We start from the raw sequence: 16,287 nt of genomic DNA, 5'->3' as shown, positions 1-16,287 counted from the left end.
ATGCTGGCAGGTGTGGCAGAAGTCAAGATGCAGGAGCAGACACGGTGAGCGTCCAGCTGCTAGATGCAGAACAACGCGAAGCACGTGTGGCTGATCGGGTGTGGTTTAAATAGCCTTGGAAGAAGTTCCTAGAATGTGTCCTTCCTCCAATCAGGTATGTATCCTTCCCCGACCACGCCCGGGTGGTAAATGAGTCCCACAGGTAAAGTAGTTCCTTTCAGGCCTCAAGGAGGCCGGGGTTCTGCAGCATGGTCTGCATCAGGTAAGTGCACCCAAACACTTTCATAATGAGCCTGGCGCCTATGGTGCCAGGACTGACGTTTTCTATGAGCCTGGCACCATAGGCGCCAGGACGCTGTCCAAAGGGCCCCTATAAGGGGTTGCTGGGACCTTCCCCGGGGACTTGATGTCCGCTTTTGGGGACGCAGGGCCTGAGCCGGCTCCCCGGGAGCGGGCATCGTGACAGCTTTGGTCAGTGTTTCCTTGTGCCATAGTACTGAAGGCCTATTGTGTAAACCCTGAATACTGCTCATCTCCCTCTAGAGATAAATCTGACTGCTCAGCCAGAGCTACCAACTAAGGGCCTGATTCATGGATTATTTGCACCCAAAAAAATGGGATTTGTGCACCATTCAGCCCGCAAATCCCCATTAGTTAAACAGGGATTTGCGGGCACAATGGCACACAAATCCCGTTTTTTTTGGCGCAAAAAATCCATGAATTAGGGGCTAAATATTTGTGGTACAGGCTGATACCAAAGGGGATTTATTGGTCTCACCTGTAGTCCTAATCTTCTGTAGTGCTCCCTGAGGGAACTGCACAGGATTCTGCCTAACATCTTATAGCATGAGTTTGGCATTATGTGCAAGACAAACATGAGCATGTTCTTATTTAGGAATTCTGGCAAATATTGCTGCAGCCAGCATGGGCATATATTGGCAGAGCCAGTGTGAACATGGCTTCTTATAGCATGATTTTGGCATTATGTGCAAAACAAACTTCTTATTTAGGAATTCTGGCCAGCCAGCATGGAAATAAATGGGCACAGCCAGTGTGAACATGCTTTATACTGGCATATATTGTGGGTGAAGGCATCATGAAAATGCATTGGGAAATGCTCCTCTGCACTGTTGGTGACTTACATCCATTGCTATTTTGGATTGGGGTTACCCTGCAGAACCAATTGCAAACTCCCTGGCGTTTGACCTAATTTCCACAGACTGTGTTCTGTATGATGCACCATTTCAACACAATATCACAACAATAATGATCCTGGCGAAAATCCCCCTGTACGTTGGTTGGTTTGAGTTCCCTCGGTACGCTTGATTACTCTGGCATATTTGTGGGAAATATTTACACCCCTCCAGCCACCACTGCTTCCTGCGCCCCTACTCAGCTCTGCTCAGCTGGAACCAGTGGCGTGTGTACTTATCTCCAGTCCGCTCCATGATACCTCAAACTGAAGTATCACTGAGTTATCAAAAGCTCCAATCTCCTGCCAGATACAGAAAGTGATAAAAGCAGCCGCAGCCAAAATCCTGAGGTTGGCCTCCAAAGAGAGGGCAAAGCTGGTACCATAAACCAGCCTCACTTCATGATCTGGGACCTAACACGCCTGCATAGGACAAATAAAGGTTCAGGTCTATACCCCTATCACCTATGGTTTGCTCCCTCCTTTCTATTGGCATCATATGGTTTCCTGATGATGAATTGGAGTTTGATTTGTGGTGCCATACAGTATGGCAGAAGGATGGTCATGCCAAGAGAAGTATTCAGACAATGGGATTAAGATAGGGGGCCAGACGGGCAAATCGCTTCACTCCCGTGCTTGCCCTTTGAGACAGCCGAATGCATACCCCGCGGATCAAGGGACACCTCCAGAAGATATGGGAAGGGTGGTGGGAGAGAAGATAGTCAGACGTAGTGACAGAATGGTGCAACGCTGGAAGGAGGGGATGATGGAAGTAGAAAAGTCAAACCCAAAGAGAAGCATTCAATAATCAAGGGCAGGAGGAGAGAGGGAGACAAAGTAGGAAATCCCAGAGCTTGTGGGAGATAACCATGAAAATGGACATGCCAGAGAATGCGTTATCCCCTTCTGTGGAAATCTCACAAAGCATGAAAAAACAAAAAGGCCAGAACACCGACAATGGATGGATAGAATGAGTTGAATTAATCATAACTGCTGCCAATTCCTTATGGCAATTTCCATTGCATTAATTCATGGGCTCAAGCCAGTCTGTGCCGTTACAGAAGTAGACCAACCATATGTAAACCAGTCTTGATCATGACTCCCAAAGAGAGCAGTCATGCCCAAACTGCTCGGGCAGATCTCCCCTGCAGAGCATTAGAGGGTTTGGTTTGGCGGGGCTCAACCAAAGGTTATTAGCAAGTGTTTTCAATGACAAGGAGGGGGAACAGTGCTGGAAAGGAAGCGACCCCGTGGATTTCCTCACTTCACCTTTTTTTGGCATTGTAACAAAAAAGGAAATGACAAAGGGTGATGTTTTTGATCCCCAGGATATCCTGCACTTCTCAGTCCACCTTCTCTTGTATAATTTCTTTGGACAGATTGTTTTGTGGTGCCCCCAAAGTTCTTTTCATGGTTTGATTCCGTTTTATCAAAAAATAAATACATTTCAGTGATCTGCTTTTGTCCTTCTGTGAGGGCATGGCTTTCTCTCCAACATTTAGGTACACTGAAAGCAGTGACCCCCTCCCTCCCCCACAGTGAAGGTGGCACTGGCGGTGGGGGCACAGTGAGTTAGAGCAGGCATAAACAGGATATTTCATATCTGACCTAATCTGAACGTACCTGAGCAGATGACCCCAGCATCTTCTCCATGGTTACAGTTGTTGATGCCCCAGCCATTGCTGCTACAGTCCCACAGGAAGGATTCTGTCCCCTGGCAGCTCACATCATCCAGGAGAATACTGCCATTGCCCTGGCCATAATATGCCAGATCACTGAAAGCAACAGCCTCTCCACACCCGAGCTGCCTGCACACAACCTCTGCATCATTGATATCCCAGAGATCATCACACACCGTCCCCCAGGATCCGTCATGGAGCACCTCAACTCGGCCCACGCAGCTGTTCTCTCCATTGACAAGGCGAAGGTCTTCACCTGGAGGAAAGAGGAGAGGGGAAGAGGTGTGAGTGTGATGCTGAAATCAGGATGGCCATGGGTTCAAATTGTGACCAGTGCTGGCAAAACCCTGTTAAGTTACAATAAGTGCAGGTGTTCTGCTGGTCTTCCAAAGACTTAGAGGACCGGGGCCAGTCAAAATAATAACAGAAATGGATTCACCTTCGAACTGAAATCTAGAAAAGTAAGAGCGCCGTAGAGGAGAACAAGGAGGAACAGAGATGCGGTTGACATGCAGACTGGGTAAACAGATTCACAAAAACACAGAAAGCCTCTGCTCAGGCAGATCACCAGTGGATAGGCTAGAACCCTTTCCTTCTTATATCTGCCCCCCTCATCTAGGTGCTCTCTACTCTGCAATCTCTCGATGCAAGTCTTAAGACTTCTCCCACTTACAGTTATTGGGTGGTACCAACAAACCTGCCCTAAGAAGCATCCTGTAATCACAGACCCCAGTAGATCATTACCAAGGATGCGCCCTAAGACTAGCTCGGTGGAAACGACTCACTTCTGCCCAAATGTGGGGATGAAGCGACAGGAAGAACCCTCTCCCTGTGACCACCAAACCCTTTACCAAGCATTTGATCTAGACCAAGCGACTAAATATTGATGAAGTTGCTGCTAGGCCCAGGGGCCCTGAGGGTTGGAATGCTCGGCTAGTTTAGTGAAACAGCTTGCAACCTTGCGTGTTGGACATCAGTGGCCCTCTGAGCTGACAAGGGGTGCTGTCCTCTCTCTTTCATTATGTTTTGGAAGGCTTAGGCTCATTAGAGCTCTGTAGGCCTGCTATAAATGGAGACCTAGAATTAGTCGGAACCTATGCATGGCCCCACCTCCTACCACCTGGTGTTAGTGGGAACCTACAGGTGGTCACCGTCTTACTGTCTGTGGCCTGGTATATATGGAGTGTGACAAGTACTCAAAAATTACCAACCCGAGGAATTCTAGCTTAAGGTGATTTATATACTGCGTCAGAATGGTTGTAAGATTCCCCGGGGGTTTAAAGTGTCCCTGAAACTGTAAAAGAAGGTTCTTGTCTTCAACTTGGATCAATGCTCCAGCTTGCTGGCTCCATTTCCCTGGTCATGGTCTAAGCCCTTTCTCTCTCTGCCTTTTCCTTAACAGGAGTATCTGCTTTCCCTTGGCTATAGCCTCAGCTTTTTTTCTCTCTGCTTTTCCCTTGGCCAGGTCCTCAGCTTTTTCCCTCTCTGCCTTTCCCTTGGCCAGGTCCTCAGCTTTTTCCCTCTCTGCCTTTCCCTTGGCCAGGCCCTCAGCCTTCTCTCCTTCTGCCTTTACCTGGGCCAGGTCCTCAGCTTTTTTTCTCTCTGCTTTTCCCTTAGCCAGGGCCACAACCTTTTCTCTCTCTGCCTTTCCCTTGGCCAGGTCCTCAGCTTTTTCCCTCTCTGCTTTTCCCTTGGCCGGTCCATAGCTCTTTCTCTCTCTGCCTTTCCCTTGGCCAGGCCCTCAGCTTTTTCCCTTTCTGCCTTTCCCCTGGCCAGGTCCTCAGCCTTTTCTCCTTCCGCCTTTCCCTTGGCCAGGTCCTCAGCCTTTTCTCCTTCCGCCTTTCCCTTGGCCAGGTCCTCAGCCTTTTCTCCTTCCGCCTTTCCCTTGGCCAGGTCCTCAGCCTTTTCTCCTTCCGCCTTTCCCTTGGCCAGGTCCTCAGCCTTTTCTCCTTCCGCCTTTCCCTTGGCCAGGTCGTCATCCTTCCCTCCCTTAACCCCCCTCGCTCTTGGCCTATGGTTTGAGTTCTCTTAGCCCCAGCCTGACTGTTCCCAGACCACAAGCACTGTCTTTCTCATTGGGGTGTGATGAAATGACTTCTAAGCACTATACTGAACCCTGCACTGCTAATGGAGCAGCAGCGATTTGGCCATGAAGTTTGAACCTGCATAAATAAAGTTAATTGCACACCCCCTTCGCGGTGGAGGATGGCGGGCTATATGCTTCACGAGATGTGTGAGCCAGTACCGAAGTCTCCAAACCATAACAGTACAGTCATTACCCAAATGAAAGGAATGGACATACACGGTTTTCTATTAAAAGCACTAATAATCCTACTTTGATCATTCAGGCCAGATGACCATAGACTGCCTACGCTGGGTATTAGCTGACAGCAGGATAAATGCAGACAATATTGCAGAAAACAGAAACCGCCAGCATTGCTACTTTTATGTGTCTTTTTAATGGGCAGCAGAAGGTTTGGACGTTTTTTTGCAGCAAATGTATGTGGGGGGGGGGGGTGGATGAAGGTGAATGACTAATGTGGGGGGTAATGGAGAGGGTTGCGGGGGGTCTCCCACGTATAAATGTGCGGCAAAGAAAATAAATTAAATAAAACAAATCTAAAAAAACACAACAAATCTTTGAAATGCTTTTTTAACCCAAAAACAATAAATAAATCGACCAGATCACAATGAACCTTTCTGATGTAGGGAAAGGGTCGTGTGACCATCTCTAGTGCCCATGGTCAAGACCCTAGTAGGTTTTGTTAGGGGCCTCTTACAGCTATGCCAAGGTATGTGGCAGCTCTGAGATGGTCTTCTGGGCACTTTTCCAATGGGTCGAGTGCTAGTGTGACTCTAAGATGTGGGTCTTGAAATTGAAGAAAGGAGGTGATATGTTTCCAGTTGGCTCGAAGGGGCACATAAGGCAGTAAACGGTTTGACCTTCGCTCTCAGCTGGTCTGGTGGGGCTTAGTGGAGTTGCGGGCTTGGCACACAGGCATATTGATACCAGCTCAGCTCTTGCCAAAGGCAGCACCCTTCGGATGTGGTCCACATTGTACCAGTGCCCTCTTCTGCTCTCCTGGGCCTCGGGAAGATGCCACAGGGCATGGCAGTGGTCTTGGGTACCAGTCTACCTCAGCAGCATTCATTTGTTTTCCACCACGATCACTGGCACGCTGAGCCAGCGGTAGGGAACATTTAGTTTCCTTCTGGAGCGCACTCAGGGGGCCCGCTCCCACAGTGGAATGATATTTCATTGAGCTCAGTCAGGGGCTCACCTAACAGACCCTGCCAAAGTCAGCTAAACCGGTATACACTTTTTGGTGAAGTTCGCTTGCCGGCATCAGGATTGTCCCGCCGTTGCCCACAGTGTCTATGCCACACCAGCCCTGCAATGCCAGGCAGAGACGGTGAAATGGCGACAACAAGCAAGTACAGTTGAGTCCCTCCCACATACCTTCCCGCTCCGGAATGGGGAGATTCCACTCCACTGCTTCCAGCATTCCAGCCACATCCCAAGAACCAGGGCAAGAGCAGGAGACACAGTCACTGACAGCCACTTTACCTGCTTGGTCCTCCTCAAAACTCATACAGCTGCATCCGTGTTGGGCACATAATCACAGCATCTAACTCGGTCCCACACATGGCTGCAGAATCACACATGCAGGCAATCCCTTAAGGAGGGGGTAAGGAGCCACATAGGCCAAGGCTTCAGACAAAGAGTGTGGGTGATTGAAGTAGGAGCTGGTGACAAGGGTTTGAAGGTGGTGAGAGAGAGAAGAGAGCAAATGGAGAGGAGAGAGAGAGAGAGAGAGAGAGAGAGGAGAGAGAGAGAGAGAGAGAGAGAGAGAGAGGAGAGAGAGAGAGAGAGAGAGAGAGAGAGAGAGAGGAGCGGTGAGGAACTTGAGATAAGAGTGGGGGATACATCAAGAGAAAACTGGACACACGGACCCCCAGAACACCGGCTAGAATGTCGGACACGCGGAGCAACCCAGCCTCATCGTCCGGGACAGCAGCAGCTGCCGATGCATCTTCAGGGGGAACGGAGGCCGCACAAGGCAACCACCAGCCCGCACAAAATGAAGGAGGCGCATCACAGGTCATGCACATGCCACCCCCATTTGAAATAAGACACCTCAAATTTAGGACCCCGCTGGACCATATGGCTCAGACACTTCAAGATCTACACGGGTGCCATAGGATTAACGGATGATGCCAGACTAAAGAACACATTGTTTATGGCAGTGGGAACGGCAGTGAGAGACATCGCAGGTGAGCTACTCAACGTTGACACGGTCACATACGGCGAATTACATGCTAAACTGTCGGACTATTTTTCACCTCACACGAATGTTGATTATGAACGTCACATCTTTCACACGACCAGACAAGAAAAGGGAGAGTCCATTGACAACTTCGTGATGCGCCTTTGCATCAAACTGAAACATTGTGAATTCCACAAATACTCCAACGAAGAAGCACTTAGATCCCAAGTGATTGCAGGATGCCTCTCACAACCATTCCGCAAACAACTCCTACAAAAACAGAGATCTCTGGAGGAAATCCTAGCACTGGCTCGCATGGAAGCCGCTGTGGACTCACAACTGGACAACCTGGGGAAAGTGTCGCTGCTACAACACGGCGAGACCTCAGGAACAATCAACAAACTCTACTCGAACCCTACCCCAGGAGAATAATGCCATGATGCCACCTGCTACAAATGCGGATATGAATACCCCCATAAAGGGGAGTGCCCGGCCCTAGGCCAGAAGTGCGCCGCATGTGGGGGCATGGATCACTACAGAGCCATGTGCAAGAACGCACCTTCACACACGTCAGGCAAACCCCAAACCCAAGAAAGGCTCAGATACACCCGCAAGGGTTCTCCCAGATACAGAGGGGAGAGCGACCGGAAGTCCACGAGGAGAGAGGACAATGACCGCAAGAGCCGCTACACAAAGGAGGACAGACGATCATCCGAGGACACCAGACGCTCTCACAGAAGGCGCTTCGTGAGATACGTTGAGACACGATCCCCCACCAGCAGTGACACCCCGTCGTCGGAAGACAATCCAAGAAAGAAGGGCTACGTGTGGGCCATACATGACAACACGGCAGCCACCCAATACAGCCCAGTACCAACACTGCAAGTCAACAACACCCCGCTCAGATTCCTGATAGACACCAGAGCCACGGTCAACAGCATTGACGAACAAGCTTAAGCGGCACTCGCACCACAACCAAGAGTCAGGAAAGCGGCGGTGGACATCTACCCGTATGGCTCCACAACACCGCTGCCGTGCAAAGGCACGATCACAGCCTGGTGCACTCACAAAGAACACACAGCAAAGATCCAGCTGCAGATTCTGAAAACCGAAGTCAACAGCGGGTGCATCTTGAGTTTCAGAACAGCTGTGGACATGGGACTGGTACACATCTTATACCAACTGATGGCACACAAATATTTTGGCAAACCAGAAGCGATTGAACAATCCTTCCAGAAACTATGCGCAGGCCTGGGGAAACTTAAAAACAGAAAGGTCCATCTCCACATAAATCCACTCATCAAACCGGTGGCCCAGCATTACAGGGAGATCCCGTTCAATATCCAAAGGCAAGTAGAAGAGGAACTCGACAAGCTGATCAAAATGAATGTAATTGAACCCGTACCAGGACCCACACCCTGGGTATCGCCCATCGTCCCCGTCCCCAAAAAGTCCCCGGATGGGTCCATACGCCTGTGTGTTGACATGCACAGAGCCAACGCCGCCATTGAGAGAGAGAGAGGTACCAGGCACCCAGAATCACGGACATGATACACCTCCTCCATGGAGCGAGAATCTTTTCAAAACTAGACTTAAAAAAGGGGTAGCACCAAATTGAAATCGCGCCTGAATCCCGATATATCACCACGTTTGTAACACACCTTGGCCTTTTTCAATATAAAAGACTCAGTTTCGGCATATCCTCGGCCGCCGAAATCTTTCAAGTGGAAATTCACAAAGTAATCCGAGATGTCCCAAACTGTTTGAATTACTCAGACGATGTCCTAGTATATGGCAAAACACAAGAAGAACACAATATAGCACTACACAAAGTATGTCAGGCACTAGAGGAAGCAGGACTAACTCTAAACAAATCCAAATGCAAGTTCTCCAAGGGATCACTCAGATTCTTCGGACACATTTTCTCGGACAAAGGAATGAGACCAGATCCGAAAAAAGTCCAGGCACTCAGCTCAGCCACACCTCCCGTGACCACCACGGACCTGCGGTCGTTTCTGGGGTTGGCCAGTTACTGCTCGAGATACCTGAAAGACTATGCCACCGTGAGCAACCCCTTACGCCTGCTCACGCGCAAAGACACCCCATTCATATGGTCAAAGGAGTGCCAAGAGGCATTTGAAGCAATTCGAAGTGCCATATAACAAGCAGAAGACATGGCGTATTTTGATGCCAGCCGGGACACCGAGATAATCATGGACGCCAGCCCGGTGGGACTAGGCGCCTTACTTACTCAAAATGACCCAGCAGATCAGCACACCTCATAGCATACGCCAGCAGAAACCTGACGAACACGGAACAGGCATACTCGCAAGCAGAAAAAGTAAGCTTGGCAGTAGTATGGGTGTGCAAGTATTTTCATCTTTTTCTGTTCGTAAAAGAATTCACGATAGTTACCGATCACCAAGCACTACTCACCATTTACGGAAATCCCAAAGCCTGGATGCCACCGAGAATTGCAAGATGGGGTCTGAGGTTACAGGACTACAAATTCACAATAATACACTGCCCTGGGAAAGAATAAAACCCTGCCGATTACCTTTCCCGTCACCCGATGGCCTCAACCGCATCTCAGCCGTCCATAGCGGATGCGTACATAAACTACGTCATACACCACCTACAACTATTGCCAGTCGGATGGGCAGAATTGTCAGCGCAATCAGAAGCAGACCCAGCACTCCGGATCGTAAGACACTGCCTACAGACAAAAAGAATGACCCTCATGAGACAGCAGGCAAGGGCGGAAACAGACACGACACGGGACGATGTCAAATGGCTTGACCAAGTCCGAGAGGAACTGATGATAGTAGAGAACAACATAATACTAAAAAGCTGCAATCCTCCGAGAACAGACAATACACTTGGCCCATGAAGGACACCGAGGCGTAGCTGCCACGAAACGTCTACTTCGCCAAAAAAGTATGGTTTCCACAGCTTGACCACCTAGTTGAAACCGTGGTAGGAGGCTGCCACATATGCGCGCAGGTAGCTCCACCTCCACACCCAAACCCCTTACAGATGTCACCGCTACCTAACAGAGTATGGGAGGAACTCGCTGTAGATCTATTTGGACCACTAGGTGACAGAACTCATGTGGTCGTGCTCATGGATGAACACTCACGGTATCCGGACGAATAAGTCGTGGAAAGCAGTGCAACATCAAGTGACATACCAGCACTCGACCGAATGCTATCAGCGTACGGCATTCCCAGGGTTACCAAATCAGACAATGGCCCCACGTTCATAAGCCACGAGTTCCAAAGATTTGCAAACTACATGGGATTTCAACATCGACGAATAACCCCTCGCTGGCCCCAAGCAAATGGCATGGTCGAAAGATTCATGGCCAGCATCAAGAGGACCCTGCAAATCGCTCACATCCAAAACAAACCATTCGAACAAGCACTCAACCAACTGCTCAGGGAATATAGACACACACCTCACACCACGACGGGCAATGCCCCGCGGACCTGCTCTTCCGGAGGCCAATCACCACGAGACTACCAGGTGATCCGAGACCGCAAGAACCGACGAATCTGGAACAGGAAGCGAGAGCACATGATGAAGCGTGCAAGACAAAAACAAAGGAAGTCACTGACAGGAAGAGAAGAGCTCACGAGAACCCGATGCAGCCAAGGGACGAAGTGTGGCTCAAGCAACCCAAAAATCGAAAGGAAGTAGCCACCTTTGCGCCCACTCCACTTGTTGTGACACACAAGAAAGGCACCATGGTCATGGCTCAGAGAAGTGACTGCTCGTCGGTGACCAGGAACAGTTCGCATTTCAAACGCGTCAAGCCGCGCCAGGAAGAGCGATGGGAAACGGACATTGACGGTGAAGAGGAACCCATACAGGAAGAACCATACCACAGAGATGGAGAAGAGTCGGACAACGAAGCAAACACCTCGACACACGCGACCGAGAGGGTGACTCCGAGCAAGGTGAGGCGCCCTCAGAGGATCCGTCTGAAACCACTCCGCCTCATAGAAGAAATGGGGTAAGGGGAAGGACAATGGACTCAGACGTTAAAAAGGAGGGAGATGTCAGCGGGTCCACACCATTGTGTGGGCGGGCCGCCGTTGCGGCCCCGACAAGAGACATGCAGGAAGTGACGTGAAGGGAAGGGGAGGGCGAAGGGAACGTTGCGGCAGTTGCCGCCTGTGTTATAATAAAGCAGGTTGTGTTTTGCAGAGCTGGCACCTGCGTATCATTGGCTGCTAGGCCGGTATGCGTGTGTGAACACAGTCGCGGTATTTAACAGGTGCATTAAGGCTGCTTTCACCATTTGTCTGCACATTTAAAATAAGGGTGTGCATTTCCATATTAGGCAGCCATGTGGTCTAACCGCTGCTGGCATGGCACCTCACGCCAAATAACCGATGCCAGCAGAAAGTATACATGGATGTTAGTGACTCACTTACACACCCCAAGGGCTGGCATGCCCAACCGGGCAGAAACCACTAACACCACTTCTTAAGGCACAGAGCGTTTTACTGAAGTTAAGCTGATGACCAAACCCAAATTTCATGCAGAATCCATTTACTTGAGCTTTTCAAATTTAAAAGAACCCAGGGAGATTTCTCCAGTACATAGAAATCCTCACACTGGGGGTTAGGGGCCCCACTCTCCTTCTCTTCTGCATCGGCACAGCCTCAGTCTGTTCACGGGCCAGAGCCTCTGTCAGTATCCAGAGAAAATATTGCCAGCAAAAATGTAGTCAGTGAAAAAGTCATGGTGTGAAAATACCTCTGCAGTGAAAAGTAGTAAAAACAGTAGTAGTAGTAAAACAATGCAGCGGAAAAGTAGTCAGAAATGTAGTGCTACCTAAAGTTTGTGGGCTGCACCCAGTCAGAGCTTCTACCACACTTTGTTATTATATAATAATGTATCTGCAAATCCTATTCTTCCGATAGCATGATGGTTGGCTAGCAATGGCTAAGTTATTCAAGGCCCAAACACTAGGCCTTTGAGTCAATACATACATTTCAAATAGTCTAACGGCCCACTTGCGCCATTACCGCAATGTATACACCTAACCAAATTAGCTACAGAGTTGTTTCTCTTAAGAAATAAAGTTTCTATTCTTATCAGCACTTTATGCTTGTACAGCCAACACGTGTTTCAACCTATTAAAGATCTTCTTCAGGGCTAATTCTTATTTTGACTCTCCTCCATTAGACCCATTAGCAAGTATTTGTGTTTTTCATGAGGTTAATTCCAACCTCTCCTGAAAGTCAGTGTTTTATATATAAAATGTAGTGTTTTACTTGGAAAGGTAATTCTGAATTTGACCAAAATGTTACTGTGGGTTCTCAAAGGGCATTCTGCTTCCATCTAATCTCTTAAAGGTTCCATAATTTTTCTTTAATGCTCTTGTCTGATCCTTTCCTTTATTCAAATCTATTCGAGATTCATTTGTCTACAATGTCTTCAAATAGTGTTAAGAAACCTCTTCAGGTTCTTGTATTTGGGACTGCAGTGTTCCGCGTGGCTGCTTTCAGGAATGTAGTGCCTCTAGGGTAATTGTTAGGGTTGACACGGGTTTTGTGGGCTTGTGATTGCCTGGTTTAGGTTTAATATGGGGGTCAGAGTAAAGATTTTGGTTAGAATTAGCGTAGGAGTTAGGGGCAGGGTGGTTGCCCCAGGGCTGGTGATGCTCGGGTTTGGTTAGCTGATTAAGTGTGAGAGATATTGTTAAGGTAGGAGCTATTAAGGCTAGGGCTTATGGAGTAATGGTTTGGGTAAGTGTTAAAGAAAGGGATAGGGAGGTTGGTGTGCGCTGGTGATGTTGTTATAGAATAGCGGTTAGGATAAACCTAGTGGTTACAGCAAAGCATGCATCAGGGTAAGTGTTAAGAGTTGCAGTTAGGTATGGCTAAGGTTAGCATTAGAGAAAGGGTTTGGGTCATGGCAAGGGCTATGGCATTTGTGTGCGAGCTGGTGATGGGGTTGGAGTTAAGCTCACTGTTCATTTTCCATTTATTTTGTATGGAGTAACATGCAAATAAAATGCCTTAGAGCACTGAAGGCTTAGTGTTCTGTAAGAGTTTGAGGGTAGTGGAAGGGTGTAGGAGGAGACTGACACAAAGGTGGCGTGGATTTGATTGTAGACCTTTAAGCCTCACTGTCCTTATTTCTAAGAGGGAAAAGGCAGACACATTAGCCCTTATTCTACCACATCTCCAAACTATCGCTCGGCATTGTGCATCCAATAATTCGTCTTATGCATCACCTCTTCATGTTCAACTCCATATACCGAGTTCCATGTCCTTTAAACTCCTCCAATCTGGGATTCTGTGAATACCGCCCCTCTCGTTTCAAGTAATGTCTAATGTGGCTGTCTTTTCTTTCTCCCCTTACCCCTTCCCTTTCTGCCCCTCCCCAAATTTCCTTTGTTTTTGCTTTTTATCCATAATATTTGATTGTGGTATTGGAATCACTGATAATTATGTTCTGTTATGATTGCACATGTGCTGTACTATTTATGTATTGGTTATGTGATCATGCAGCCCTGAGGAAGACGTGGCTAAAGGTCGAAACACGTGTTGGCCGTTGAATTAAATAGTGTGTGTGTGATCACCAATATTAGTTCTGTGATCATTGAATCAAATTGAGGAAATTTGGGTGTGTCACAGGTGGCTTGTTGGGGAATCATATAATGGTTTTGGTTATAGACTTATTTCTGAGGTAGGAAACCTCACTGTCCCTAATTCTACGAGGGGTTTCCCTGCCTTGAACTAAAACTAAAGGAAATGTCAGAATACCCGTCAAATCAAAGTTCCACCATCCTGTATCAAACCCTATTCTAAACCTCTCACTATAACTAAATAATAAACAAACAAAAGGTTCTTCCTATAGGAGAGTGATTCCTTTCTCCTGGTTATTCAACTGTGTCCAACAATTGTTCTTTCTCAATAGAAAATACCAGGGGGAATGACTCCCTTCCCCTGGCTCACGGGTTTCACCCAGTCCTTTATCAAAAGTCCAGTAGAATGACTCCCTTCTTCTGGGTTGTACTTCTGTAGTTTCCAATATGACCAAGGGAATGACTCCCTTCCACTGGCTCACGGGTTTCACCCAGTCCTTTATCAAAAGTCCAGTAGAATGACTCTGTTCTTCTGGGTTGTACTTCTGTAGTTTCCAATAGGACCAGGGGGAATGACTCCCTTCCACTGGTGTGGCTTTATACAATGTAATACAAGACCAAACGGAATGACTCCCTTCTCTTGGCTTCTCTTTAGGGTCTGATACCTTTCTCTGGTGATCAGTGGTCTCCCCACTGAGATGAGGAGGAGTTCCTCGGATGCCCTCTTGGCTTTCTTCAGGGTCCCAGACCCTTCTCTTGTGGTCAATGGTCTCCCAAGTGAGACGAGGAGGAGTTCCTCTTAAGTTTGTTTCGCTGAACTTCGCATGGTCCCAGACCCTTATATGCTTTGTAGCGGTTTCACTGTAGCAAGGAAGTGCACCTTGGAAGCACGCTGTAGTTTTGATTGGGTCCCAGACCCTCTTTTGTGCTCAAATTTCTCTAAAGGTCTTACAAGGTCCCAGATCCTCCTTGGCTCCCATCTGGGCATTGCAACCCTCACAATGTGCTTTGGTGACCCTCCTTGACTCCCCTTGTCCCTACTGGCCTGCTCATAGCTTCCATTACCTTCTGGGACTCCTGCATACAGCAGTGGTTCTTCCTGGTATTGGAGGCGGCCGTCGGTGCATTGTCTGCGGTCGTCTGGTTCCTGTTGTTGCTGTAGTGGCTCCTTGCAGTATTGGTACAATTCGGGGACCCTGGGGTCCACTTCCCCCTGGAGCTTGTACCATTGCATTGTCTCTAGTTTGTAGGACCAACAGACGTTGACTCCTGGAGAGCCGCCTTCTGCTTCCAGCCGGTGGTTCTGCTCTCCAGTCTTTGCTACTTATCCGCTTCCATGTCTGACGGCGTCCTTCCATGCTGCAGCTCCGGGGCTGACTTGACAACATGCCGAGTCCTTCTTTGGCTTTTAACCTCTGCCAATATCTATTCCATCGCAGGTGGCTAGAAGGCTGTTCCCAGTTCCATAGATCCATTTTAATGCCTCTGCACATCCCCCTCGTGTCAGTACTCGTGAAAAAGGTATTCTTCATGTTATATATCATCTTCTTCCCAGTACTTTCAAAAGGGTTGGTCTTGGAGGTATTACTATAGGCCTAGGTGGTCGTACTGATGCCCAGGAGGGGAGTTCCTCCCCATGAGGCCCCCCTGCATCATACCAGCCCTAGGGGGACTATTGGGTAGTGGCCTCACCTCCCAAGCCTCACAAGGAGGGGCTCCACCCCTAGGGAGAAGTGATGACACCTAGTGATTTGTCACAGTAGTAATTGGAGTTAGGGTGATTGTGGAGGGTGTATTAAAGGTTTGAGTCATCATTAAGGTACATTCGTGTATTTAAAAAAAAACTTTTTTGGTGACCTTATTACTGGCAATATTTTGAAACTTTGCATTGACTGTATTGAATGACCACATTTTATTAAAACAACTTTTTGCTTACATTTTCACATGGTTACATTTTCCTGGGGATATTTTCACATAGAACCCCTCTGTTTCTTCACGTGACACAGCCTCTGCCTCTTCATGTGCCACAGCCTCCGCCTCTTCATAGGCCACAGCCTCCGCCTCTTCATAGGCCAAAGCCTCTGCCTCTTCGTGGGCCACAGCCTCTGCCTGTTCGCGGGCCACAGCCTCCGCCTCTTCGCGGGCCACAGCCTGTGTCTCTTCACGGGCCATAGCCTGCGTCTCTTCACGGGCCTCAGCCTGTGTCTCTTCACGGGACACTGCCTCCGTCTCTTCACGGGCCACAGCTTGTGTTTCTTCATGGGCCACAGCCTGCGTCTCTTCACAGGCCACCCCCTGCGTCTCTTCACGGGACACTGCCTCTGTCTCTTCACGGAACACTGCCTCCGTCTCTTCACGGGCCTCTCACTCACTCCATCCTCCTTCATTCACTCTTTGGACTGTATTTATTCTCCTCACCTTCCAAAACTCTGGGTATTTTATTTCACACCCTCTGTGTACATTATTGAGCTCTTTAATATTGAGACTAGCCAACTCTGCACTCAATAACTCCCCCAGTTCACTGAATTTCCGGGAGCCAGCCTT

General features: G+C 48.6%; 1 protein-coding gene across 1 annotated transcript in view; it reads right to left on the bottom strand.

Annotated features, from left to right (window-relative positions):
• Positions 1-2,789: 2,789 nt before the first annotated feature.
• Positions 2,790-16,287, bottom strand: part of LOC138473484 (deleted in malignant brain tumors 1 protein-like) — a 1,627,178-nt gene continuing 1,613,680 nt past the window's right edge. The window contains exon 15 of the mRNA XM_069612128.1: positions 2,790-3,121. Within this exon, the coding sequence (XP_069468229.1) occupies positions 2,790-3,121 (332 nt within the window). The remainder of the gene's footprint in view (positions 3,122-16,287) is intronic.

The sequence above is a fragment of the Ambystoma mexicanum genome, chromosome 8, assembly GCF_040938575.1.
Source record: "Ambystoma mexicanum isolate Mex_15411 chromosome 8, UKY_AmexF1_1, whole genome shotgun sequence".
Lineage (NCBI taxonomy): Eukaryota > Metazoa > Chordata > Amphibia > Caudata > Ambystomatidae > Ambystoma > Ambystoma mexicanum.
Note: the sequence above shows the minus strand (reverse complement) of the source record. Positions and strands in the feature narration are given on the sequence as shown.